At 41.9% G+C, this 27,316-nt stretch overlaps 2 protein-coding genes across 2 annotated transcripts; one reads left to right on the top strand and one right to left on the bottom strand.

The window, feature by feature from the left end:
- The first annotated feature begins 2,503 nt into the window (after window positions 1-2,503).
- Window positions 2,504-3,586, top strand: LOC110937838 (ethylene-responsive transcription factor 4). The gene has a single exon (XM_022180295.2). The coding sequence runs from the start codon at window positions 2,561-2,563 to the stop codon at window positions 3,299-3,301; it is 741 nt and encodes a 246-aa protein (XP_022035987.1). The 5' UTR covers window positions 2,504-2,560; the 3' UTR covers window positions 3,302-3,586.
- A 337-nt stretch (window positions 3,587-3,923) lies between these two features.
- LOC110937839 lies at window positions 3,924-7,187 on the bottom strand. The gene is made up of 5 exons (XM_022180296.2): window positions 7,050-7,187; window positions 6,813-6,912; window positions 4,970-5,531; window positions 4,651-4,882; window positions 3,924-4,569 (listed from the first exon to the last, which is right to left on the bottom strand). The coding sequence occupies exons 3-5, from the start codon at window positions 5,528-5,530 to the stop codon at window positions 4,070-4,072; spliced, it is 1,293 nt and encodes a 430-aa protein (XP_022035988.1). The 5' UTR covers window position 5,531; window positions 6,813-6,912; window positions 7,050-7,187; the 3' UTR covers window positions 3,924-4,069.
- Window positions 7,188-27,316: the final 20,129 nt, after the last annotated feature.

The following is a 27,316-nucleotide window of genomic DNA, read 5'->3' as shown; positions in this document are numbered from 1 at the left end:
GGGCACTCGCACATTTCGAATACTGATTCTAGCTTTTCAAACCAATGGAGGAGTCCCACTGCCCCCTCTGTGCCGCTGAAGGAATTTGGACGACAGTCCATGAAGTTCTTAAAGGTGTAAACTTGCTGCGCTGGTTGACCTATTGTGTACGAATAGGGCAAAGTTTAAATACAAGGGCTAGTTTAGGAGTGTAGGATCTAAAGATCCTAGCGTAAGTTATGACTACAGGATATACTACCTGCTTAAGCAGCTGCAAGTGCCGCAGCAACTTGAGCTTGAACGAGAGCCTCTAGCTGGGCTTGTGTCATGTTAATTCTTCCAGACATGATCTTCATAGTAAAAAGTAACGTAAATGAGAGTGGTTCGCGAGTAGGGCGATGAAAGAAAAGTGTAAGCACGTAGGGATTCTCATGCTATAGTATCATGTGTATCTAAACGTAATGCGAGCAAAGTTCTAAGCAGTTCTAGCAAACAGGCAATAAACATAAACCTTATTACCTAGGATGTCGAGTCTTGCACGTGGAGCGAAGCGTCGTTGTGGATCGTCGAGAGCACTGTTCTGGTTATAGTCTGGTTTTAATAAAAACGTTTTCCCATATTAAAACCAAGTTCTCTATAACCAATGGCTCTGATACCAATCATCTGTCACACCCCCAAAATCCACCTGCGGAGCACTACCGCTTGGGAGCGTGACTGACCAGGATCAAGCCATCAATCATATCAAACATAGCATTTAATAATAAAAGTAATTAATGTAATTCATCACGACATGATTGACGTTTCAAAACCAAACATTGTTTAAGTAGCGGAAGCATAACAATGAAATCTCAAAAACAGTTATAAGTTCAGATATCGTTCATGATCCAAATCCCACAACAACCTGCTCCTCCCTGTGCAAGCTCCATAATGTACCTAAGGTCCTGCAAGGCATGCAGCAAATAATCAACAAACTAGTTGAGCGAGTTCACAGAAAGTAAGTTCATAACATAGTGCATAAGTATAACCAGTGGGGGCTTCCCATACTAGTGTGTACTAAAGGTGGGGGCTTCCCAAACCTTGCGTTTATATTACCGGTGGGGGCTTCCCACGTTTATCCTTACTAATGAGGGCTTCTCATTAGTGGTACTTACTAGACTAACTTCCAACCATGTGTTCTTCTTTACCGAGAACAGGAATACGTACTGGGTCACGTAGGCTTTACGTGACGTGCCCTTCCCCGAGGACAGTGGTACGCGTGGGGGCTACGTAGGCTTTACGCAGCGTGTCCTTCCGACCCGGAAGACAGTAGAAGGTATTGGGTTACGTAGGCTTTACGTAACGTGTCCTCCCGACCCGGGAGACAAATGGCAAATACTGGGTTACGTAGGCTTTACGTAACGTGTCCTGACTATCCTGAGGACGATGGTCTATAGTCTAGTGAATGCGTAAGTACGAGTAACTTCTTCAATATCAACATATCCAACCCAATTCCCAACCCGGGAATCCCATGCCTTGGCTGTGTGAACTCACCTTGGTTTGCTCGGCAGATACACAAAGAGTACAGGTAGCAAGTAAATGGTCAACCACGTCCGTCGGTTCCTAAGCAAGCCGGGAGAGAGATAGAGAGCAAGTAGGGTTTGTGTGTGTTATGTGTTTTGCAAAAACAATGAAATCAAACCCCTACTCTTGGTTTTGGTGCTTGCGAGTGGGGAGTGGGCCGAGCCCACTCGGCTGCCTAATGGGTCCGTGAACAAAGTGTGGCCCAAAGGCTTGTGTGACCGGTTATAATGTGCGGTTTGGGTTTGGCTCGATTAACATGCAAACATGTATCACACAATGCACATAATAACACACGTACTCACATAATTATATAATCAAGTTCTCATAGTACGTAACATCATATCATTCGTTAACTCAAAGTGTCATATAAGCACACATAACGTTACATCTAAGCAAGTCTAAAGTTCGAGTTGTCACATTAAAGCAAATAGACATTGGAATAGCTATTAAGAGAAAGATTGAAAAAGGTTAAAATCATACTTCAAAGATGCTCTAGATGAGGAAAATTGGTGGTACAACTTGCATTTCAACAACATGTAACCATGTGTGATATCTACCACAAATAACTTGTTAAAAAAAAAAAAAAAGAAATATCCTGTTGGCTCTTATGGAAGGCCAGAACCAATCTTCGTTTCAACGGGAGGCGGTGCAACGTGGAAGACATTTTTAGCGAGGTTCGGGCCTTTAGTTATCTCTGGTTAAAACATAGATCTAAAAAAGGTTTGTTAGTTTGGACAAATTGGTGTAAATTTGTTAATTTATAGATGTTTGTGTTTTTTATCCGTCCCGGTTTTCGGGTTCGAGGTTTTCTAATGAGGTTCTCTTCATAAAAAAAAAAAAACAAAAAAAGAAATGTAATATTAATAACACCATCCACAATGCCGCCATGCCACGTAACCCCCGGGCGGCTGCCCCCATTTACGCTTCTTCCGTTGACCCATTCTCCCCATTTATCCTATATAATCAACCTATCATTTCTCCTTTCTCCCTAAACTGCAGTCAAATCTTTTTTAATATTTTCATGTCTCCCCAAAACACCACCTCCATGGCCGCCGTTAAACTTAACGGTAACGGCAACACCTGTGTTTCAGCCCTGCAGCCCAAAGAGGCGCATTTTAGAGGCGTACGGAAGCGTCCATGGGGCCGTTACGCCGCCGAGATTCGTGATCCCGGCAAAAAAAGCCGCGTCTGGCTAGGCACGTTTGACACGGCGGAGGCCGCCGCTAGGGCTTACGACGCGGCGGCGCGTGAGTTTCGTGGTGCGAAAGCCAAAACTAATTTTCCTATTTATGATGATAATTGTTTATTGAAGGTGCAAAATGAAAAAGCGAGTTTAGTGAGTCAGAGTACGAGTCAGGGTAGTACTGTTGAGTCGACGGGTCGGGATGCGGAATCGGTTGTTCCGTCGTTAGATCTGAACTTATCTTACGGCGTTACGGTTCCGTCTGTCGTTCAGTTTCCGTTACACCAGAAGAATACGTTGCCGGTTCCGTCTGTCGTTCAGTTCCCGTTACACGTACACCAGAACAATATGTACGGTTTTTCTCCGGTGACCGGATTTTACTCGCCGCAGTCGAACCAGATGTTTTACTACGACGGAATCTTCTTCTCCGGTCAAGTTCCTATTCACCACAACTCCGGCGCTATTTTCCGGCAATCATTGAGCGACGACTCGAACTCATCGTCAGTTGTAGATCTGAAGCCGGTGACGAAACGCATCACGATCGATCTCAACCTTCCGCCACCGGCTGAAACGGCGTAGTTTTAATCTCCGATGTGAAATCATGAATCTCTTCAAATTAGTAATTGATTGCATTACCGGAAGGAAGTTTAGCGGCAAGATCTGTTAGTTTCGTTTATCTGAAACGTTATCGTCAACGTCGATGACTGTAAATAGTTTTGATCGGATCTGTGTTGCTTTTTGCAACATTTAGAGAAATCTTCATTGTAATTTCTTCTATTGTTGTTTCACAACGTTTTCCTCAAGTTGTAATCTCATTTTGTGGATTTTCAGGCCATTTTTTTTAATTGAATTGTTTTAACCTGATTGACAGTTTTCCGGTATAATCGTCGGCCTATTGGGTGTGGTCATTATTGTTGTTTGTACGGACATCACACGTGAATCTGCTTTAAGCTTGCGTTTCATGACTTCATCCGTTTGATTAACACTCTTAGGGGGTGTTTGGGATTGCTTTTTCAAAATAGATTATGCGTTTTGGATAATCAGAATCAGATAATCAGCTGTAACAAAACGTGCTGCAGAAAGATAGTGTTTGGATTTGATTATGCTGTTTGATATCACAATAATCAGATAATCAACTATTGAGTGTTTGGCAAATATATATATTTTAAAAAATAAATAAGTGAAATGACAAAAAAAGACATTAACCATCAAATCAAACAAACAATATCAAGAAGCCAAAAACAACAAACGCCAGTTCAATCGCTACACCATATGATTTCGGTACAAGGTAAGTAAACAAATTATTCACTATTCTGCATTAGTACTGCAATTGCAACAGATAAACATTCAATTGGATTGCATAATATCTTTTGCAATTCTCTCTCTTACCAAACTCATATATAGATCGTCTTGCCTACGACGTGTAGTTATGTCTTCTTGTGTTCCATTAATTCTGATGGATGTATCACTTTCAACATCTCGGGTTGGACGATAGGTTTCTTGTTGTGCTTTGTTAAATGCTTCATCAAAATGACCTTTCATCCTAATGTAGTTGTGAATTGCCATGGATGCTATCACAATGTCGACCTGTGTTTCATAAGAGTAATTAACATGCATATCTTTTAATATTGCCCACCTTGCCTTCCATACTCCAAATGTCCGTTCGATCACATTTCTTAAAGATGAGTGATAGTAGTTAAATGTCTCTTTTAGTCCTTTCGGAGCGCGTTGGGCAGCTGTTTGACCTCGACGAAAATCAGGTATATGATAGCGAACATCATTTCCTTTATAAGGAGCAAGATAACCTCTGGTATTAGGGTACCCGGCATCAACAACATAGTACTTATCTGTATAAATTGACCTTGTACTTCAATGCAATGGGTTAAGTAAAAATATATAGCATAAAACATACATAAAATAATACTAACCACCCGTTGGACGAGGAAATTTCACCTCTGGCTTACGTAATGCTTCTAAAAAAATTCTTGTGTCATGTGCAGTGCCTTCCCATCCCGCCCATGCAAATGTAAAACACATATTAAAATCACACGCTGCCATGATATTTTGGGTTGCATATCCTTTTCTACCAATATATTTTGCTTGTTCATGCTCTTGAACTGATGCCTTAACATGTGTTCCATCAATAGCACCAATGCAATCCTATAGATACAAAACACTACTTACTAATTCACAATACTATAGACAAAGTATTAATTCTGAAATTTGAAGTAAAAAAATAGAACACACCTTGAACATGGGGTAATACCGAGAGTTGTTTAAGAGTTGTGGAGGTACTTCATCATTGTAGTTTGCTTTAGGCATGATGATGTCCCCGCTAAGCTTAAGCACCGCTCTTAAAACACGATGGAAATGCCTATGAATAGTTTCTCCTGAATGATTGAAAATTTCTTGAGCTAGTCTATTTCCACATCCGTGTGCTAATATCAACAAAAAAATACCAACAGACTCTTCAATAGATACATTACGTGTCTCCTTTAGGTTGTAGTGCATTCTAAGATCCGAACATAAGCTCTTGAAAACATCAACATGTAACCTGAAATCTTCATAACAACGTCTAGGATGACCATTGAGTATTTCTTGAATAAAAATATTTCCTGTACGACAGGAAGTGCGACAAGGGATACGTGGGATATTCATCATATTGTGTACTACCATCACCCCTTTGACGACTAAACCGCATAGTAGTAAAAACCGTTTCTCATCATCTAACCAATCTTCCTCATTTGAGTCATTGTTCTCATCTTCACTATCGGAATTCACATTTTTACCATGGCTTGGTATCTCCATCCTATTGAAGTACATAATAAAAAGAGATAAATAGTCAAAATAATTCAAAATGAAACATATTATTTTCAAGCTGTCCACACCAAGCAGCTGCTGTTGTTAATTTTGTCTATTTGATTGGTTAACTAAGTTGAAATGTTGAAGTAACTTATATGTCTGTGTTCCTTATTATTTGTTATTATTCTTCTATTGGGAGCTATATGGATAATCTTGAAACCACAAACTGATAAAAATCAAAACGGGTCTCTAGGATCCTGAAGGTTTGTATTTCTTGTAAGATTTGAATAGATTGCAGGTGGCATTCATATCTACTTTATTTATGAATGAGTCGATTTGCATGTGTTTTATTTCAACGAGTCAAATGACCCAATAAAAAAAGTTAACTAGAACTAGAAGAGAAAAAGTTAAAATGGGTCAAACAGGTTGAAAGTAGCCTAAAGTGAGTAAAGTCTATTTTTAGTGCACAGAACCTCTTAAATCGTTTTATATAGAGATTTAAATCTTACTGTAATATTGTTTTTGTAAAGTTTTAGTTACTGCATTACTTATTTTGTACCAAGTTTAAAGATGGTCAAAATATTGTTTGCAAGTCAATCCAAGTTCGAGCCGTCCTATTTGAACTTTGTTATAACACGGCATGTTACAACATGAACCCGTTTTTGACCCGTTTCTCATCCTGTCCAAAACGGGTAATTCTTTGTACACGTCGGACAGGTTAATCCCAAACACATTCTGTCCAAAATTATTATTATTATTATCATATTTGTATTGTCGAGTATGATTATGATAATTATACTCCGGTATAATCTATTTTGTTATAATTAGTGTGTCGAGTATGTTTCATTAACTCGCTAACCCACCAACCCGACAAGATTGACACCCCTAATTTTGCACCATATCACTCATTCACATGCATTAGAAGAGCAAGAACTAGTACCGCTTCTTTACAGAAGAATGAGAAGACCATTATAACTTATTAGCAACCCAAATCTAGAAGACACCATTGGCTATCCTCTAAATAAAAAAAAAACAACAGATCATACCAGCATAAAACATAAAGTAGATCATGCCACCATTATAATAACCATGTACCTAGTGCTATACGTTTACTTCAATAATATTATTGGTTTCTAACCTATTTGTTTTATTAATCGACAACAAACCCTAAGTTAACTCAGCCTTTTTTTATTGAATCAAACGACGAACAATCAACAGCAATTTCATTGAATCAAACCAATTGCACCAAACCGAAACCGAAAACAAAAACAATTAACAGGACGAATACCTTACGTAGGGCAAACGGCAGATGCTAGAGGTCAGGAGAAAATTAAGAGACGAGAAACCCTAACGCGCCGCTTTCAATCTGTTGTGTGGGAAACGAATGGCTGAATATCACGCACCAAGAAGAGAAGAAATAGTTAGAAAAAAAAGGGTGAATTTATACTATTAATATGTAGAGAAGAAATAGTTGTGGTGATCGAAAGTAAAGAAGATGATTGGGGATCATGATGAAGAAGCATACCTCTTGATTAAGCGAACTGCTGCAGCTGTGATCGATCAAAGGATCGTGATGAAGAGACCAACTTCCATGGAAATTTTGGCGGCAGTTATGGCGCTATATTATGTGGAATCACGTTTCCTTGCAGTAAGGGGAGACCTACTTATGGATTATCACGTTTTGAAGTCTACAAAACGTAAAAAATCACTTTTTATTAATTTTTTACCAAACACTCAAAATAGATTTTTTGCGATTTCAAAACACAATAATCAGATAATCAGGTTAAAAAAGCAATCCCAAACACCCCCTTATTTTGACCTAGCTTTGTTTTTTTAACCTGAAAAAATCTTACGCGTAAACTAATCTTATTCGGAACTATGTCTAGTGTCGACTCTTCGACCACCATGAGATTGTGTCCTCTATTGCACGGGAACCGAAAGGAATCCGTAAACCTCGCCCCCGTCAAGTTCGAACACGGGATTAAAGCCCCAATTTATCCTTGCACCCAGATGTTTTAAAAAATGACTCAAGTACCTGCGTCTCTACTAGGGAGGACAAATCTTTTGACCTCTACTAGGGAGGACAAATCTTTGTAGGAACCGTTCGCATAAATTAAATAAAATAAACCAATTTTATTACTGATTACAATACAAAGAAAGCAGAAAATTAAACAATACTATTACAACTGAAAAAACCAAAATACAAGAAAGGTGTAGAAGCAGAGTTTGACTGAGGCACGTGTTCAACACGCTTCCCTTAAAACAAATTCCGAGTCTCCCAAGAGTACTCGTTTTGTTTCCCAGGGTACAACAGCCGGAGCAGCGTACTGCCGGAGAAAGCCTACAACCCGAAGGCTACCTTGAACAATGCTGGAGAAGATCTTAATTATTGTAGAGAGAAAGTTGTTTGCTGTTGTTGTTTTTGGTGTCCTTCTGAAGTGGGTATGGAGCTGTATTTATACAGCTCCTAGGTTGAAACAGTCAAAATGAATTAAATGAGAGGTTTAAATTGCATTAAACGTCTTCAATGCAATTTAATACGTCATTTAATTCTCAGTCAAAGCCTATTAACTCGTCAGTTACGAAGCTGGACTGAAACTGCCCTGTCATTCAATGCTGGAAGCTTCTGCGCGCGCGCGCGCCCATGCGCGGTGCGCCATGCGGCGTGCGGCCTCTTGGCTCACTGCCGTGCGGCGTGCGGCCTCTTGGCTCACTGTCGTGCGGCGTGCGGCCTCTTGGCTCACTGCCGTGTGGCGTGCGGCGGTGCGGCTCAAGTCTGTCCATGCGGCGTGCGGCGGTGCAGCTCAAGTCCGTCCATGCGGCGTGCGGCGGTGCAGCTCAAGTCCGTCCATGCGGCGTGCGCCACGTCACCTTGTGAGTCTATACGTGCGCGCCACACAGTCGCGCCGTATTGGCTCACTCTGGTGCGCCGCACACGGCACAGTAGGACCCATGCACCATGCTCCGAACCGCGCGCCTCGTGTACCCGCGCGCGCATGACTGCCACGTCATGCACCGCATCACCTACCACTTGGTCCTTGCAACCCTTGTGCTTCACCACGCGCGCGCGGTCAAAAATACAAAGGCGGCTCTCAAGCGGCTCGCGGCGATGCGAGCGTGCGAAGTGCAAAGTGCGCCATCAAAGCGCCACATTGCGCCTCATCGCCCACGCCACGCGCGCGCGCGCGAGCGTGTGCGAGTGCGAGTGCGAGTTAGGGTGCTCCGCACCCTTCGCGAGGACACTAGTGTGTGCTTCCATGAAACAATAAGGATGGAGAGTTCCACCTTAAATACCCATTTAAGTTCCATCTCTCCTCCTATGTGGGACAAGGTGCTACTTTCCCTTTAGTTTCAACATTGAATGTTCCAAACACCCAACTTTGAGCATCGATATCTCATTCATCTTAGCTCGGTTTTGGACGCGGTTTAGTTCGTTGCGAAGCTCTTCCAACATAGAACACAAACCCACAAATAAATACATAAAACCCGCTCATTTTATTATATTTATTTCTAGTCCAAAATAGGAAAAAATCATTTTCCTATATTTGTGAAAAATGCTATTTTCACTTATTTTCCAACAATCCCCCACATGAAAAATGCTATTTTCATCAAATTTCCAACAATCCCCCACATGTATGGAAATGGATCTTTTCCTTACACTTTTCAACGATAAACTTCGACAGTTGAGTATTGCAAGATAGGTAGGTTGAAGCCTTTGAACCTTCTTTTGTGAAGCGCACTTAGCTTACTAGCGATATGTAGACGCGATGTCCTTGAACATACCCCCATTTGTGTAAACGACAATACACTTCACACAATACTCTCCCTGGTTTGGCCAACTCCTCATTGTCGTGTCCTATTATGGTCCTGGAACACTAGCCTGGTTCTGCGAGAGCTCTAGGATTTGCGCACCCCACAAATCCATTTGAAGCGACCCCACTTCTCTCTAACATAGGTGATTCCCATGAATCATTAAAAGCATCATGGTTATTTGATTTCCCGAAATCATTAACCTTAATATGCTTAACCTCACTTCATGTCACTGATTGGAATGGACTAGGAAGTATATGTAACTCCCTTTTATTTAGTTTGGGGTACTCCCCCACAGTGACTCCGTTTTGGTAATATGATTAAGTTGTCCTATTGAACTTAGATCTTGGGATCTCCAGTCAACTAAGTTAGGTTTCCCTCATATTCCCATTAACCACGGGCTTTAGTCCCATTCCTCTTGACGACGTTTCTACTAACTCTCTGCTTAAGCCTTTTGTAAACGGGTCCGCAATGTTATCCGCTGATCTCACATAATCAATTGTGATAACACCCGTTGAGAGTAGTTGTCGTATCGTGTTATGTCTACGTCGCATATGCCTTGATCTGCCATTGTACATCAAGCTTTGAGCTCTACCAATCGCTGATTGGCTATCACAATGTACACATATGGCTGGCAAAGGCTTTGGCCATCTTGGAATATCTTCCACGAATTGACGTAGCCATTCCGCCTCCTCGCCTGACTTATCCAAGGCGATAAATTCAGATTCCATTGTGGATCTCGCTATGACCGTTTGCTTAGAAGACTTCCAAGCAATAGCAGCTCCTCCAAGTGTAAACACGTAACCACTTGTTGATTTGGAATCTTTATTATCCGATATCCAGTTTGCATCAGTGTATCCTTCGATCACTGCTGGTTGTCGGGTATAATGCAGTCCATAGTCTCTTGTGTATCGTATGTATCTAAGCACCCTCGTGATAGCCTTCCAATGATCCGCGCACGGATTGCTGGTGTATCTACTTAGCCTACTCACCGCGTAAGCCAAGTCGGGTCTAGTACATGTCATTAGATACATTAGACTACCTATAATTCTTGAATACTCTAACTGAGCAACTCCATCTCCTTTATTCTTCTTGAGATGTTGGGAGGTATCAACTGGAGTTCGAGCGACACTCGTATCTCCCGAGTTGAATTTTTCAAGAATTTTATCCACATAGTGAGATTGACTTAAGACAAGACCTTCTTGGGTTCTTATGATCTTTACTCCAAGAATCACATCCGCTAAACCCATGTCTTTCATGTCAAATCTCGCTTTCAACATGCTTTTAGTAGCTTTGATAATTTTATCATTACTCCCAATGATAAGCATATCGTCTACATAAAGGCATAAGATGACATAACCTTCATTTGTGTCTTTGAAGTAAACACATTTGTCGCACTCATTTATTTTGAAACCATTGTCAATCATGACATGATCAAACTTTTGGTGCCATTGTTTTGGTGCTTGCTTCAAGCCATACAAAGACTTGACGAGTTTACATACTTTACCCTCTTGACCTGGGGCGGAGAAACCTTCAGGTTGCTCCATGTAAATTTCTTCTTCTAAATCGCCATTTAGAAATGCGGTTTTAACGTCCATTTGGTGAACTTCCAAATTTCTTAAAGCCGCTATAGCAAGAACCAATCTAATCGAGGTTATGCGCGTCACAGGCGAGTAGGTATCAAAGTAATCTAGACCTTCCTTTTGTCTAAATCCTTTAATCACCAACCTAGCCTTGTACTTATCAATACTTCCATCAGTTTTCATCTTCCTTTTGAATATCCAACGATATCCAAGTGGTTTGCAACCAGGTGGAAGATCTACTAACTCCCAAGTATGATTTTGCAATATAGAATCTATTTCATTTCTTATTGCTTCTTTCCATTGAGGTCCTTCTGAAGAGGAGACCGCTTCGCGATATGTATTGGGCTCGCCCTCAACCATATAGCTAACGAAGTCTGGACCGAAGGATTTTTCAACCCTTGGCCTTTTACTTCGCCTACGATCGGTTTCTTCAACCTCAGGTTGTTCATGTGTCTTATCATGAACCACCTCATCAACTGGTGTAGATGAACTTTCACCTACTTCAAAATTGGGTGTTGATGACGTTGCATGTGTTTGTCTTCTCAAAGGAAACACATTTTCAAAGTAAGACACAACGTTAGAATTCACCTCCATAATAGTGTTTACGTGTACATCAGGATTCTTGGACTCATGTACAAGAAAGCGATGTGCACTACTTTGATGTGCATACCCAATAAATATGCAATCAACAGTTTTGGGTCCTATCCTAAGAGCCTTAGGAGGTGGTACAGTCACCTTTGCTAGGCACCCCCACACTTTCAAGTATTTGTATGAAGGTTTCTTCCTTTTCCATAACTCATATGGAGTTTCGTCTCTCTTTTTGAGTGGTATCCTGTTCAAAAGATAGTTAGCCGAGAGAATGGCTTCCCCCCACAGTTCGTGGCTCACCCCAGAACTTATCAACATGGCGTTCATCATTTCTTTCAATGTGCGGTTCTTTCGTTCCGCCACGCCATTTGATTGTGGAGAGTAAGGAGGTGTACACTCATGTACAATGCCACTTTTTGCGCATAACTCGGCAAAAGGTGCAACATATTCGCCTCCTCGATCGCTTCGCAAAGCTTTTATCTTCTTTTGAAGTTGATTCTCAACTTCATTTTTATACAAGATAAATTTAGTTATTGCTTCATCTTTACTTTTTAGTAAATATACATAGCAATATTTAGTACTATCGTCAATAAACGTGATGAAGTACTTATTTCCACCTCTTGTGGGTACCACTTTTAAATCACAAATATCAGTGTGAATTAAATCAAGGGGTTCGGTTATTCGTTCAACCGATTTCGATGATGTTCTTGTAAGTTTGGATTCAACGCATGTTTCACATTTATAGTGTGAATCAATATGGAATGTTGGTATACAATTTAAATTGATTAAACGGCGTATTGAATTAAAATTTACGTGACCTAATCTACCATGCCATTTATTCGATTCAGAAAACTCAAGCATATAAGTAGAAGTAGTAGCAATTTTATTCATGTTCTTGACAGCCATTACATTCAATTTGAACATTCCATTTTGGGCATAACCCTTGCCTACATACGTTCCTCGTTTAGTTAGTACAAATTGATCGCTCTCAAAAACTAAACGAAATCCAAACTTGTTAAGCAACCATCCCGAGACTAGATTCTTGCGCAAGTCTGGGACATACAACACGTTGCTTAGAGTGAGCTCCTTCCCTGAAGTCCACTTCAAGATCACCGTTCCTTCACCCATGATGTCAGCGGTGGCTGCATTTCCCATATACAGCTTCTCTTCTCCAGAAAGCGCCTTGAAGGTGGTAAAGAGACTTTTGTCTGCACAAACGTGACGGGTCGCACCCGTATCAACCCACCAACCTTTTGGAGTATTGGTCACCGTATTGACCTCATCCATCATTGCGCTTTTGTCGGAAATCATTGCCACCAAAGGCATTCCGTCTTCATTCACCATGTGCGCACGCTCACGCTTTGGTTTCTTGCATTGGTTAGCCCGATGCCCCGGCTCGTCACAGTTGTAACAAGTCCCTTGGAACGTTTGAGGTTTCTTTTTCACAACCCCTTTCTTCGGTCCAAGGTTGCTAGCCTTTGCTTTCCCTTTCCCTTTGTCCTTTTTCCCCTTGCCCTTTGTGCCTTTAGAGGATTGCCCATGCTCAACCACGTTTGCACTAGCACTAGGCTGCACAAGGCTGTTTTTTAGGGCGATCCTATTCTCCTCTTCTATACGAAGACGAAGAACAAGGTCCTCCACCGACATTTCCTTCCGCTTGTGTTTAAGATAATTCTTAAAATCCAACCAAGCAGGAGGTAATTTCTCAATCATGGCTGCCACTTGAAATGTCTCGCTAAGTACCATTCCCTCGGCATGGATGTCATTTAGTATAATTTGCAACTCTTGGACTTGGTTCATAACCGGCTTGTTATCAACCATTTTGAAGTCCAAGAAACGGGCGACAACAAATTTCTTTGTTCCCGCATCCTCCGTTTTGTACTTTTTCTCCAAAGACTCCCACAATTCTTTGGAAGTCTTGATATTATAGTACACATTATACAAAGCATCCGAGAGACCGTTGAGTACATAGCCTCGACATATGAAATCCGAATGCTTCCACGCATCTACCGCGCTCAGAGCCTGAGCGTCGGTCTCCCCTTCCGCAGGTTGGGGAGCGGTTTCCGTCAAGAACCTCGCAAGGTTCATGGTGGTCAAGTAGAAGAACATCTTCTGTTGCCACCGCTTGAAGTGTAGACCCGAGAACTTCTCAGGTCTTTCAGCATGATTTGCCACAGTGGACGCTCCCACAGTGTTGGCAGGGGTTCCAACTACAACATTCGTATTGTTGTTGTTTGAGGTCGACATTCTGAAAAAATTAAAATTAAAATTTTTAGTCAAAAAATTCTGATTTACGCACAAACCAGAAGGAAACTACTAAATTTTAATTTTACCACAATTTACTGTTTTGGCTTCTAAGTCCAACTTTGAAGGCCAAAGACAGAAAATTTATAATATTTAGAACTTACTAATCGGCTTCTAAGTCCAACTTTGAAGACCAAATCAGAAAGTTTAGCAAATTTTTAGGACAAATTCTGATGTAACCAAAAATAGTTTTCAACCAAAGTCGCTCCTTTGAAGATGAAAACTAAAGAAAATCTGTTTTTAAAACACAAACTGAGTGAAATCAAAACTGGTTTGAATCACAAACAGAATGGTTTTGCTTACACGAACGGTTTTAAAAATTTGTTTTAAGATTGTAGGAACCGTTCGCATAAATTAAATAAAATAAACCAATTTTATTACTGATTACAATACAAAGAAAGCAGAAAATTAAACAATACTATTACAACTGAAAAAACCAAAATACAAGAAAGGTGTAGAAGCAGAGTTTGACTGAGGCACGTGTTCAACACGCTTCCCTTAAAACAAATTCCGAGTCTCCCAAGAGTACTCGTTTTGTTTCCCAGGGTACAACAGCCGGAGCAGCGTACTGCCGGAGAAAGCCTACAACCCGAAGGCTACCTTGAACAATGCTGGAGAAGATCTTAATTATTGTAGAGAGAAAGTTGTTTGCTGTTGTTGTTTTTGGTGTCCTTCTGAAGTGGGTATGGAGCTGTATTTATACAGCTCCTAGGTTGAAACAGTCAAAATGAATTAAATGAGAGGTTTAAATTGCATTAAACGTCTTCAATGCAATTTAATACGTCATTTAATTCTCAGTCAAAGCCTATTAACTCGTCAGTTACGAAGCTGGACTGAAACTGCCCTGTCATTCAATGCTGGAAGCTTCTGCGCGCGCGCGCGCCCATGCGCGGTGCGCCATGCGGCGTGCGGCCTCTTGGCTCACTGCCGTGCGGCGTGCGGCCTCTTGGCTCACTGTCGTGCGGCGTGCGGCCTCTTGGCTCACTGCGTGTGGCGTGCGGCGGTGCGGCTCAAGTCCTGTCCATGCGGCGTGCGGCGGTGCAGCTCAAGTCCGTCCATGCGGCGTGCGCCACGTCACCTTGTGAGTCTATACGTGCGCGCCACACAGTCGCGCCGTATTGGCTCACTCTGGTGCGCCGCACACGGCACAGTAGGACCCATGCACCATGCTCCGAACCGCGCGCCTCGTGTACCCGCGCGCGCATGACTGCCACGTCATGCACCGCATCACCTACCACTTGGTCCTTGCAACCCTTGTGCTTCACCACGCGCGCGCGGTCAAAAATACAAAGGCGGCTCTCAAGCGGCTCGCGGCGATGCGAGCGTGCGAAGTGCAAAGTGCGCCATCAAAGCGCCACATTGCGCCTCATCGCCCACGCCACGCGCGCGCGCGCGAGCGTGTGCGAGTGCGAGTGCGAGTTAGGGTGCTCCGCACCCTTCGCGAGGACACTAGTGTGTGCTTCCATGAAACAATAAGGATGGAGAGTTCCACCTTAAATACCCATTTAAGTTCCATCTCTCCTCCTATGTGGGACAAGGTGCTACTTTCCCTTTAGTTTCAACATTGAATGTTCCAAACACCCAACTTTGAGCATCGATATCTCATTCATCTTAGCTCGGTTTTGGACGCGGTTTAGTTCGTTGCGAAGCTCTTCCAACATAGAACACAAACCCACAAATAAATACATAAAACCCGCTCATTTTATTATATTTATTTCTAGTCCAAAATAGGAAAAAATCATTTTCCTATATTTGTGAAAAATGCTATTTTCACTTATTTTCCAACAATCCCCCACATGAAAAATGCTATTTTCATCAAATTTCCAACAATCCCCCACATGTATGGAAATGGATCTTTTCCTTACACTTTTCAACGATAAACTTCGACAGTTGAGTATTGCAAGATAGGTAGGTTGAAGCCTTTGAACCTTCTTTTGTGAAGCGCACTTAGCTTACTAGCGATATGTAGACGCGATGTCCTTGAACATACCCCCATTTGTGTAAACGACAATACACTTCACACAATACTCTCCCTGGTTTGGCCAACTCCTCATTGTCGTGTCCTATTATGGTCCTGGAACACTAGCCTGGTTCTGCGAGAGCTCTAGGATTTGCGCACCCCACAAATCCATTTGAAGCGACCCCACTTCTCTCTAACATAGGTGATTCCCATGAATCATTAAAAGCATCATGGTTATTTGATTTCCCGAAATCATTAACCTTAATATGCTTAACCTCACTTCATGTCACTGATTGGAATGGACTAGGAAGTATATGTAACTCCCTTTTATTTAGTTTGGGGTACTCCCCCACAGTGACTCCGTTTTGGTAATATGATTAAGTTGTCCTATTGAACTTAGATCTTGGGATCTCCAGTCAACTAAGTTAGGTTTCCCTCATATTCCCATTAACCACGGGCTTTAGTCCCATTCCTCTTGACGACGTTTCTACTAACTCTCTGCTTAAGCCTTTTGTAAACGGGTCCGCAATGTTATCCGCTGATCTCACATAATCAATTGTGATAACACCCGTTGAGAGTAGTTGTCGTATCGTGTTATGTCTACGTCGCATATGCCTTGATCTGCCATTGTACATCAAGCTTTGAGCTCTACCAATCGCTGATTGGCTATCACAATGTACACATATGGCTGGCAAAGGCTTTGGCCATCTTGGAATATCTTCCACGAATTGACGTAGCCATTCCGCCTCCTCGCCTGACTTATCCAAGGCGATAAATTCAGATTCCATTGTGGATCTCGCTATGACCGTTTGCTTAGAAGACTTCCAAGCAATAGCAGCTCCTCCAAGTGTAAACACGTAACCACTTGTTGATTTGGAATCTTTATTATCCGATATCCAGTTTGCATCAGTGTATCCTTCGATCACTGCTGGTTGTCGGGTATAATGCAGTCCATAGTCTCTTGTGTATCGTATGTATCTAAGCACCCTCGTGATAGCCTTCCAATGATCCGCGCACGGATTGCTGGTGTATCTACTTAGCCTACTCACCGCGTAAGCCAAGTCGGGTCTAGTACATGTCATTAGATACATTAGACTACCTATAATTCTTGAATACTCTAACTGAGCAACTCCATCTCCTTTATTCTTCTTGAGATGTTGGGAGGTATCAACTGGAGTTCGAGCGACACTCGTATCTCCCGAGTTGAATTTTTCAAGAATTTTATCCACATAGTGAGATTGACTTAAGACAAGACCTTCTTGGGTTCTTATGATCTTTACTCCAAGAATCACATCCGCTAAACCCATGTCTTTCATGTCAAATCTCGCTTTCAACATGCTTTTAGTAGCTTTGATAATTTTATCATTACTCCCAATGATAAGCATATCGTCTACATAAAGGCATAAGATGACATAACCTTCATTTGTGTCTTTGAAGTAAACACATTTGTCGCACTCATTTATTTTGAAACCATTGTCAATCATGACATGATCAAACTTTTGGTGCCATTGTTTTGGTGCTTGCTTCAAGCCATACAAAGACTTGACGAGTTTACATACTTTACCCTCTTGACCTGGGGCGGAGAAACCTTCAGGTTGCTCCATGTAAATTTCTTCTTCTAAATCGCCATTTAGAAATGCGGTTTTAACGTCCATTTGGTGAACTTCCAAATTTCTTAAAGCCGCTATAGCAAGAACCAATCTAATCGAGGTTATGCGCGTCACAGGCGAGTAGGTATCAAAGTAATCTAGACCTTCCTTTTGTCTAAATCCTTTAATCACCAACCTAGCCTTGTACTTATCAATACTTCCATCAGTTTTCATCTTCCTTTTGAATATCCAACGATATCCAAGTGGTTTGCAACCAGGTGGAAGATCTACTAACTCCCAAGTATGATTTTGCAATATAGAATCTATTTCATTTCTTATTGCTTCTTTCCATTGAGGTCCTTCTGAAGAGGAGACCGCTTCGCGATATGTATTGGGCTCGCCCTCAACCATATAGCTAACGAAGTCTGGACCGAAGGATTTTTCAACCCTTGGCCTTTTACTTCGCCTACGATCGGTTTCTTCAACCTCAGGTTGTTCATGTGTCTTATCATGAACCACCTCATCAACTGGTGTAGATGAACTTTCACCTACTTCAAAATTGGGTGTTGATGACGTTGCATGTGTTTGTCTTCTCAAAGGAAACACATTTTCAAAGTAAGACACAACGTTAGAATTCACCTCCATAATAGTGTTTACGTGTACATCAGGATTCTTGGACTCATGTACAAGAAAGCGATGTGCACTACTTTGATGTGCATACCCAATAAATATGCAATCAACAGTTTTGGGTCCTATCCTAAGAGCCTTAGGAGGTGGTACAGTCACCTTTGCTAGGCACCCCCACACTTTCAAGTATTTGTATGAAGGTTTCTTCCTTTTCCATAACTCATATGGAGTTTCGTCTCTCTTTTTGAGTGGTATCCTGTTCAAAAGATAGTTAGCCGAGAGAATGGCTTCCCCCCACAGTTCGTGGCTCACCCCAGAACTTATCAACATGGCGTTCATCATTTCTTTCAATGTGCGGTTCTTTCGTTCCGCCACGCCATTTGATTGTGGAGAGTAAGGAGGTGTACACTCATGTACAATGCCACTTTTTGCGCATAACTCGGCAAAAGGTGCAACATATTCGCCTCCTCGATCGCTTCGCAAAGCTTTTATCTTCTTTTGAAGTTGATTCTCAACTTCATTTTTATACAAGATAAATTTAGTTATTGCTTCATCTTTACTTTTTAGTAAATATACATAGCAATATTTAGTACTATCGTCAATAAACGTGATGAAGTACTTATTTCCACCTCTTGTGGGTACCACTTTTAAATCACAAATATCAGTGTGAATTAAATCAAGGGGTTCGGTTATTCGTTCAACCGATTTCGATGATGTTCTTGTAAGTTTGGATTCAACGCATGTTTCACATTTATAGTGTGAATCAATATGGAATGTTGGTATACAATTTAAATTGATTAAACGGCGTATTGAATTAAAATTTACGTGACCTAATCTACCATGCCATTTATTCGATTCAGAAAACTCAAGCATATAAGTAGAAGTAGTAGCAATTTTATTCATGTTCTTGACAGCCATTACATTCAATTTGAACATTCCATTTTGGGCATAACCCTTGCCTACATACGTTCCTCGTTTAGTTAGTACAAATTGATCGCTCTCAAAAACTAAACGAAATCCAAACTTGTTAAGCAACCATCCCGAGACTAGATTCTTGCGCAAGTCTGGGACATACAACACGTTGCTTAGAGTGAGCTCCTTCCCTGAAGTCCACTTCAAGATCACCGTTCCTTCACCCATGATGTCAGCGGTGGCTGCATTTCCCATATACAGCTTCTCTTCTCCAGAAAGCGCCTTGAAGGTGGTAAAGAGACTTTTGTCTGCACAAACGTGACGGGTCGCACCCGTATCAACCCACCAACCTTTTGGAGTATTGGTCACCGTATTGACCTCATCCATCATTGCGCTTTTGTCGGAAATCATTGCCACCAAAGGCATTCCGTCTTCATTCACCATGTGCGCACGCTCACGCTTTGGTTTCTTGCATTGGTTAGCCCGATGCCCCGGCTCGTCACAGTTGTAACAAGTCCCTTGGAACGTTTGAGGTTTCTTTTTCACAACCCCTTTCTTCGGTCCAAGGTTGCTAGCCTTTGCTTTCCCTTTCCCTTTGTCCTTTTTCCCCTTGCCCTTTGTGCCTTTAGAGGATTGCCCATGCTCAACCACGTTTGCACTAGCACTAGGCTGCACAAGGCTGTTTTTTAGGGCGATCCTATTCTCCTCTTCTATACGAAGACGAAGAACAAGGTCCTCCACCGACATTTCCTTCCGCTTGTGTTTAAGATAATTCTTAAAATCCAACCAAGCAGGAGGTAATTTCTCAATCATGGCTGCCACTTGAAATGTCTCGCTAAGTACCATTCCCTCGGCATGGATGTCATTTAGTATAATTTGCAACTCTTGGACTTGGTTCATAACCGGCTTGTTATCAACCATTTTGAAGTCCAAGAAACGGGCGACAACAAATTTCTTTGTTCCCGCATCCTCCGTTTTGTACTTTTTCTCCAAAGACTCCCACAATTCTTTGGAAGTCTTGATATTATAGTACACATTATACAAAGCATCCGAGAGACCGTTGAGTACATAGCCTCGACATATGAAATCCGAATGCTTCCACGCATCTACCGCGCTCAGAGCCTGAGCGTCGGTCTCCCCTTCCGCAGGTTGGGGAGCGGTTTCCGTCAAGAACCTCGCAAGGTTCATGGTGGTCAAGTAGAAGAACATCTTCTGTTGCCACCGCTTGAAGTGTAGACCCGAGAACTTCTCAGGTCTTTCAGCATGATTTGCCACAGTGGACGCTCCCACAGTGTTGGCAGGGGTTCCAACTACAACATTCGTATTGTTGTTGTTTGAGGTCGACATTCTGAAAAAATTAAAATTAAAATTTTTAGTCAAAAAATTCTGATTTACGCACAAACCAGAAGGAAACTACTAAATTTTAATTTTACCACAATTTACTGTTTTGGCTTCTAAGTCCAACTTTGAAGGCCAAAGACAGAAAATTTATAATATTTAGAACTTACTAATCGGCTTCTAAGTCCAACTTTGAAGACCAAATCAGAAAGTTTAGCAAATTTTTAGGACAAATTCTGATGTAACCAAAAATAGTTTTCAACCAAAGTCGCTCCTTTGAAGATGAAAACTAAAGAAAATCTGTTTTTAAAACACAAACTGAGTGAAATCAAAACTGGTTTGAATCACAAACAGAATGGTTTTGCTTACACGAACGGTTTTAAAAATTTGTTTTAAGATTGTAGGAACCGTTCGCATAAATTAAATAAAATAAACCAATTTTATTACTGATTACAATACAAAGAAAGCAGAAAATTAAACAATACTATTACAACTGAAAAAACCAAAATACAAGAAAGGTGTAGAAGCAGAGTTTGACTGAGGCACGTGTTCAACACGCTTCCCTTAAAACAAATTCCGAGTCTCCCAAGAGTACTCGTTTTGTTTCCCAGGGTACAACAGCCGGAGCAGCGTACTGCCGGAGAAAGCCTACAACCCGAAGGCTACCTTGAACAATGCTGGAGAAGATCTTAATTATTGTAGAGAGAAAGTTGTTTGCTGTTGTTGTTTTTGGTGTCCTTCTGAAGTGGGTATGGAGCTGTATTTATACAGCTCCTAGGTTGAAACAGTCAAAATGAATTAAATGAGAGGTTTAAATTGCATTAAACGTCTTCAATGCAATTTAATACGTCATTTAATTCTCAGTCAAAGCCTATTAACTCGTCAGTTACGAAGCTGGACTGAAACTGCCCTGTCATTCAATGCTGGAAGCTTCTGCGCGCGCGCGCGCCCATGCGCGGTGCGCCATGCGGCGTGCGGCCTCTTGGCTCACTGCCGTGCGGCGTGCGGCCTCTTGGCTCACTGTCGTGCGGCGTGCGGCCTCTTGGCTCACTGCCGTGTGGCGTGCGGCGGTGCGGCTCAAGTCTGTCCATGCGGCGTGCGGCGGTGCAGCTCAAGTCCGTCCATGCGGCGTGCGCCACGTCACCTTGTGAGTCTATACGTGCGCGCCACACAGTCGCGCCGTATTGGCTCACTCTGGTGCGCCGCACACGGCACAGTAGGACCCATGCACCATGCTCCGAACCGCGCGCCTCGTGTACCCGCGCGCGCATGACTGCCACGTCATGCACCGCATCACCTACCACTTGGTCCTTGCAACCCTTGTGCTTCACCACGCGCGCGCGGTCAAAAATACAAAGGCGGCTCTCAAGCGGCTCGCGGCGATGCGAGCGTGCGAAGTGCAAAGTGCGCCATCAAAGCGCCACATTGCGCCTCATCGCCCACGCCACGCGCGCGCGCGCGAGCGTGTGCGAGTGCGAGTGCGAGTTAGGGTGCTCCGCACCCTTCGCGAGGACACTAGTGTGTGCTTCCATGAAACAATAAGGATGGAGAGTTCCACCTTAAATACCCATTTAAGTTCCATCTCTCCTCCTATGTGGGACAAGGTGCTACTTTCCCTTTAGTTTCAACATTGAATGTTCCAAACACCCAACTTTGAGCATCGATATCTCATTCATCTTAGCTCGGTTTTGGACGCGGTTTAGTTCGTTGCGAAGCTCTTCCAACATAGAACACAAACCCACAAATAAATACATAAAACCCGCTCATTTTATTATATTTATTTCTAGTCCAAAATAGGAAAAAATCATTTTCCTATATTTGTGAAAAATGCTATTTTCACTTATTTTCCAACAATCCCCCACATGAAAAATGCTATTTTCATCAAATTTCCAACAATCCCCCACATGTATGGAAATGGATCTTTTCCTTACACTTTTCAACGATAAACTTCGACAGTTGAGTATTGCAAGATAGGTAGGTTGAAGCCTTTGAACCTTCTTTTGTGAAGCGCACTTAGCTTACTAGCGATATGTAGACGCGATGTCCTTGAACATACCCCCATTTGTGTAAACGACAATACACTTCACACAATACTCTCCCTGGTTTGGCCAACTCCTCATTGTCGTGTCCTATTATGGTCCTGGAACACTAGCCTGGTTCTGCGAGAGCTCTAGGATTTGCGCACCCCACAAATCCATTTGAAGCGACCCCACTTCTCTCTAACATAGGTGATTCCCATGAATCATTAAAAGCATCATGGTTATTTGATTTCCCGAAATCATTAACCTTAATATGCTTAACCTCACTTCATGTCACTGATTGGAATGGACTAGGAAGTATATGTAACTCCCTTTTATTTAGTTTGGGGTACTCCCCCACAGTGACTCCGTTTTGGTAATATGATTAAGTTGTCCTATTGAACTTAGATCTTGGGATCTCCAGTCAACTAAGTTAGGTTTCCCTCATATTCCCATTAACCACGGGCTTTAGTCCCATTCCTCTTGACGACGTTTCTACTAACTCTCTGCTTAAGCCTTTTGTAAACGGGTCCGCAATGTTATCCGCTGATCTCACATAATCAATTGTGATAACACCCGTTGAGAGTAGTTGTCGTATCGTGTTATGTCTACGTCGCATATGCCTTGATCTGCCATTGTACATCAAGCTTTGAGCTCTACCAATCGCTGATTGGCTATCACAATGTACACATATGGCTGGCAAAGGCTTTGGCCATCTTGGAATATCTTCCACGAATTGACGTAGCCATTCCGCCTCCTCGCCTGACTTATCCAAGGCGATAAATTCAGATTCCATTGTGGATCTCGCTATGACCGTTTGCTTAGAAGACTTCCAAGCAATAGCAGCTCCTCCAAGTGTAAACACGTAACCACTTGTTGATTTGGAATCTTTATTATCCGATATCCAGTTTGCATCAGTGTATCCTTCGATCACTGCTGGTTGTCGGGTATAATGCAGTCCATAGTCTCTTGTGTATCGTATGTATCTAAGCACCCTCGTGATAGCCTTCCAATGATCCGCGCACGGATTGCTGGTGTATCTACTTAGCCTACTCACCGCGTAAGCCAAGTCGGGTCTAGTACATGTCATTAGATACATTAGACTACCTATAATTCTTGAATACTCTAACTGAGCAACTCCATCTCCTTTATTCTTCTTGAGATGTTGGGAGGTATCAACTGGAGTTCGAGCGACACTCGTATCTCCCGAGTTGAATTTTTCAAGAATTTTATCCACATAGTGAGATTGACTTAAGACAAGACCTTCTTGGGTTCTTATGATCTTTACTCCAAGAATCACATCCGCTAAACCCATGTCTTTCATGTCAAATCTCGCTTTCAACATGCTTTTAGTAGCTTTGATAATTTTATCATTACTCCCAATGATAAGCATATCGTCTACATAAAGGCATAAGATGACATAACCTTCATTTGTGTCTTTGAAGTAAACACATTTGTCGCACTCATTTATTTTGAAACCATTGTCAATCATGACATGATCAAACTTTTGGTGCCATTGTTTTGGTGCTTGCTTCAAGCCATACAAAGACTTGACGAGTTTACATACTTTACCCTCTTGACCTGGGGCGGAGAAACCTTCAGGTTGCTCCATGTAAATTTCTTCTTCTAAATCGCCATTTAGAAATGCGGTTTTAACGTCCATTTGGTGAACTTCCAAATTTCTTAAAGCCGCTATAGCAAGAACCAATCTAATCGAGGTTATGCGCGTCACAGGCGAGTAGGTATCAAAGTAATCTAGACCTTCCTTTTGTCTAAATCCTTTAATCACCAACCTAGCCTTGTACTTATCAATACTTCCATCAGTTTTCATCTTCCTTTTGAATATCCAACGATATCCAAGTGGTTTGCAACCAGGTGGAAGATCTACTAACTCCCAAGTATGATTTTGCAATATAGAATCTATTTCATTTCTTATTGCTTCTTTCCATTGAGGTCCTTCTGAAGAGGAGACCGCTTCGCGATATGTATTGGGCTCGCCCTCAACCATATAGCTAACGAAGTCTGGACCGAAGGATTTTTCAACCCTTGGCCTTTTACTTCGCCTACGATCGGTTTCTTCAACCTCAGGTTGTTCATGTGTCTTATCATGAACCACCTCATCAACTGGTGTAGATGAACTTTCACCTACTTCAAAATTGGGTGTTGATGACGTTGCATGTGTTTGTCTTCTCAAAGGAAACACATTTTCAAAGTAAGACACAACGTTAGAATTCACCTCCATAATAGTGTTTACGTGTACATCAGGATTCTTGGACTCATGTACAAGAAAGCGATGTGCACTACTTTGATGTGCATACCCAATAAATATGCAATCAACAGTTTTGGGTCCTATCCTAAGAGCCTTAGGAGGTGGTACAGTCACCTTTGCTAGGCACCCCCACACTTTCAAGTATTTGTATGAAGGTTTCTTCCTTTTCCATAACTCATATGGAGTTTCGTCTCTCTTTTTGAGTGGTATCCTGTTCAAAAGATAGTTAGCCGAGAGAATGGCTTCCCCCCACAGTTCGTGGCTCACCCCAGAACTTATCAACATGGCGTTCATCATTTCTTTCAATGTGCGGTTCTTTCGTTCCGCCACGCCATTTGATTGTGGAGAGTAAGGAGGTGTACACTCATGTACAATGCCACTTTTTGCGCATAACTCGGCAAAAGGTGCAACATATTCGCCTCCTCGATCGCTTCGCAAAGCTTTTATCTTCTTTTGAAGTTGATTCTCAACTTCATTTTTATACAAGATAAATTTAGTTATTGCTTCATCTTTACTTTTTAGTAAATATACATAGCAATATTTAGTACTATCGTCAATAAACGTGATGAAGTACTTATTTCCACCTCTTGTGGGTACCACTTTTAAATCACAAATATCAGTGTGAATTAAATCAAGGGGTTCGGTTATTCGTTCAACCGATTTCGATGATGTTCTTGTAAGTTTGGATTCAACGCATGTTTCACATTTATAGTGTGAATCAATATGGAATGTTGGTATACAATTTAAATTGATTAAACGGCGTATTGAATTAAAATTTACGTGACCTAATCTACCATGCCATTTATTCGATTCAGAAAACTCAAGCATATAAGTAGAAGTAGTAGCAATTTTATTCATGTTCTTGACAGCCATTACATTCAATTTGAACATTCCATTTTGGGCATAACCCTTGCCTACATACGTTCCTCGTTTAGTTAGTACAAATTGATCGCTCTCAAAAACTACACGAAATCCAAACTTGTTAAGCAACCATCCCGAGACTAGATTCTTGCGCAAGTCTGGGACATACAACACGTTGCTTAGAGTGAGCTCCTTCCCTGAAGTCCACTTCAAGATCACCGTTCCTTCACCCATGATGTCAGCGGTGGCTGCATTTCCCATATACAGCTTCTCTTCTCCAGAAAGCGCCTTGAAGGTGGTAAAGAGACTTTTGTCTGCACAAACGTGACGGGTCGCACCCGTATCAACCCACCAACCTTTTGGAGTATTGGTCACCGTATTGACCTCATCCATCATTGCGCTTTTGTCGGAAATCATTGCCACCAAAGGCATTCCGTCTTCATTCACCATGTGCGCACGCTCACGCTTTGGTTTCTTGCATTGGTTAGCCCGATGCCCCGGCTCGTCACAGTTGTAACAAGTCCCTTGGAACGTTTGAGGTTTCTTTTTCACAACCCCTTTCTTCGGTCCAAGGTTGCTAGCCTTTGCTTTCCCTTTCCCTTTGTCCTTTTTCCCCTTGCCCTTTGTGCCTTTAGAGGATTGCCCATGCTCAACCACGTTTGCACTAGCACTAGGCTGCACAAGGCTGTTTTTTAGGGCGATCCTATTCTCCTCTTCTATACGAAGACGAAGAACAAGGTCCTCCACCGACATTTCCTTCCGCTTGTGTTTAAGATAATTCTTAAAATCCAACCAAGCAGGAGGTAATTTCTCAATCATGGCTGCCACTTGAAATGTCTCGCTAAGTACCATTCCCTCGGCATGGATGTCATTTAGTATAATTTGCAACTCTTGGACTTGGTTCATAACCGGCTTGTTATCAACCATTTTGAAGTCCAAGAAACGGGCGACAACAAATTTCTTTGTTCCCGCATCCTCCGTTTTGTACTTTTTCTCCAAAGACTCCCACAATTCTTTGGAAGTCTTGATATTATAGTACACATTATACAAAGCATCCGAGAGACCGTTGAGTACATAGCCTCGACATATGAAATCCGAATGCTTCCACGCATCTACCGCGCTCAGAGCCTGAGCGTCGGTCTCCCCTTCCGCAGGTTGGGGAGCGGTTTCCGTCAAGAACCTCGCAAGGTTCATGGTGGTCAAGTAGAAGAACATCTTCTGTTGCCACCGCTTGAAGTGTAGACCCGAGAACTTCTCAGGTCTTTCAGCATGATTTGCCACAGTGGACGCTCCCACAGTGTTGGCAGGGGTTCCAACTACAACATTCGTATTGTTGTTGTTTGAGGTCGACATTCTGAAAAAATTAAAATTAAAATTTTTAGTCAAAAAATTCTGATTTACGCACAAACCAGAAGGAAACTACTAAATTTTAATTTTACCACAATTTACTGTTTTGGCTTCTAAGTCCAACTTTGAAGGCCAAAGACAGAAAATTTATAATATTTAGAACTTACTAATCGGCTTCTAAGTCCAACTTTGAAGACCAAATCAGAAAGTTTAGCAAATTTTTAGGACAAATTCTGATGTAACCAAAAATAGTTTTCAACCAAAGTCGCTCCTTTGAAGATGAAAACTAAAGAAAATCTGTTTTTAAAACACAAACTGAGTGAAATCAAAACTGGTTTGAATCACAAACAGAATGGTTTTGCTTACACGAACGGTTTTAAAAATTTGTTTTAAGATTGTAGGAACCGTTCGCATAAATTAAATAAAATAAACCAATTTTATTACTGATTACAATACAAAGAAAGCAGAAAATTAAACAATACTATTACAACTGAAAAAACCAAAATACAAGAAAGGTGTAGAAGCAGAGTTTGACTGAGGCACGTGTTCAACACGCTTCCCTTAAAACAAATTCCGAGTCTCCCAA

This window comes from Helianthus annuus, chromosome 4 (assembly GCF_002127325.2).
Source record: "Helianthus annuus cultivar XRQ/B chromosome 4, HanXRQr2.0-SUNRISE, whole genome shotgun sequence".
NCBI lineage: Eukaryota > Viridiplantae > Streptophyta > Magnoliopsida > Asterales > Asteraceae > Helianthus > Helianthus annuus.
The sequence above is the reverse complement of the archived record's forward strand: the minus strand, read 5'-3'. Positions and strand labels throughout refer to the sequence as shown.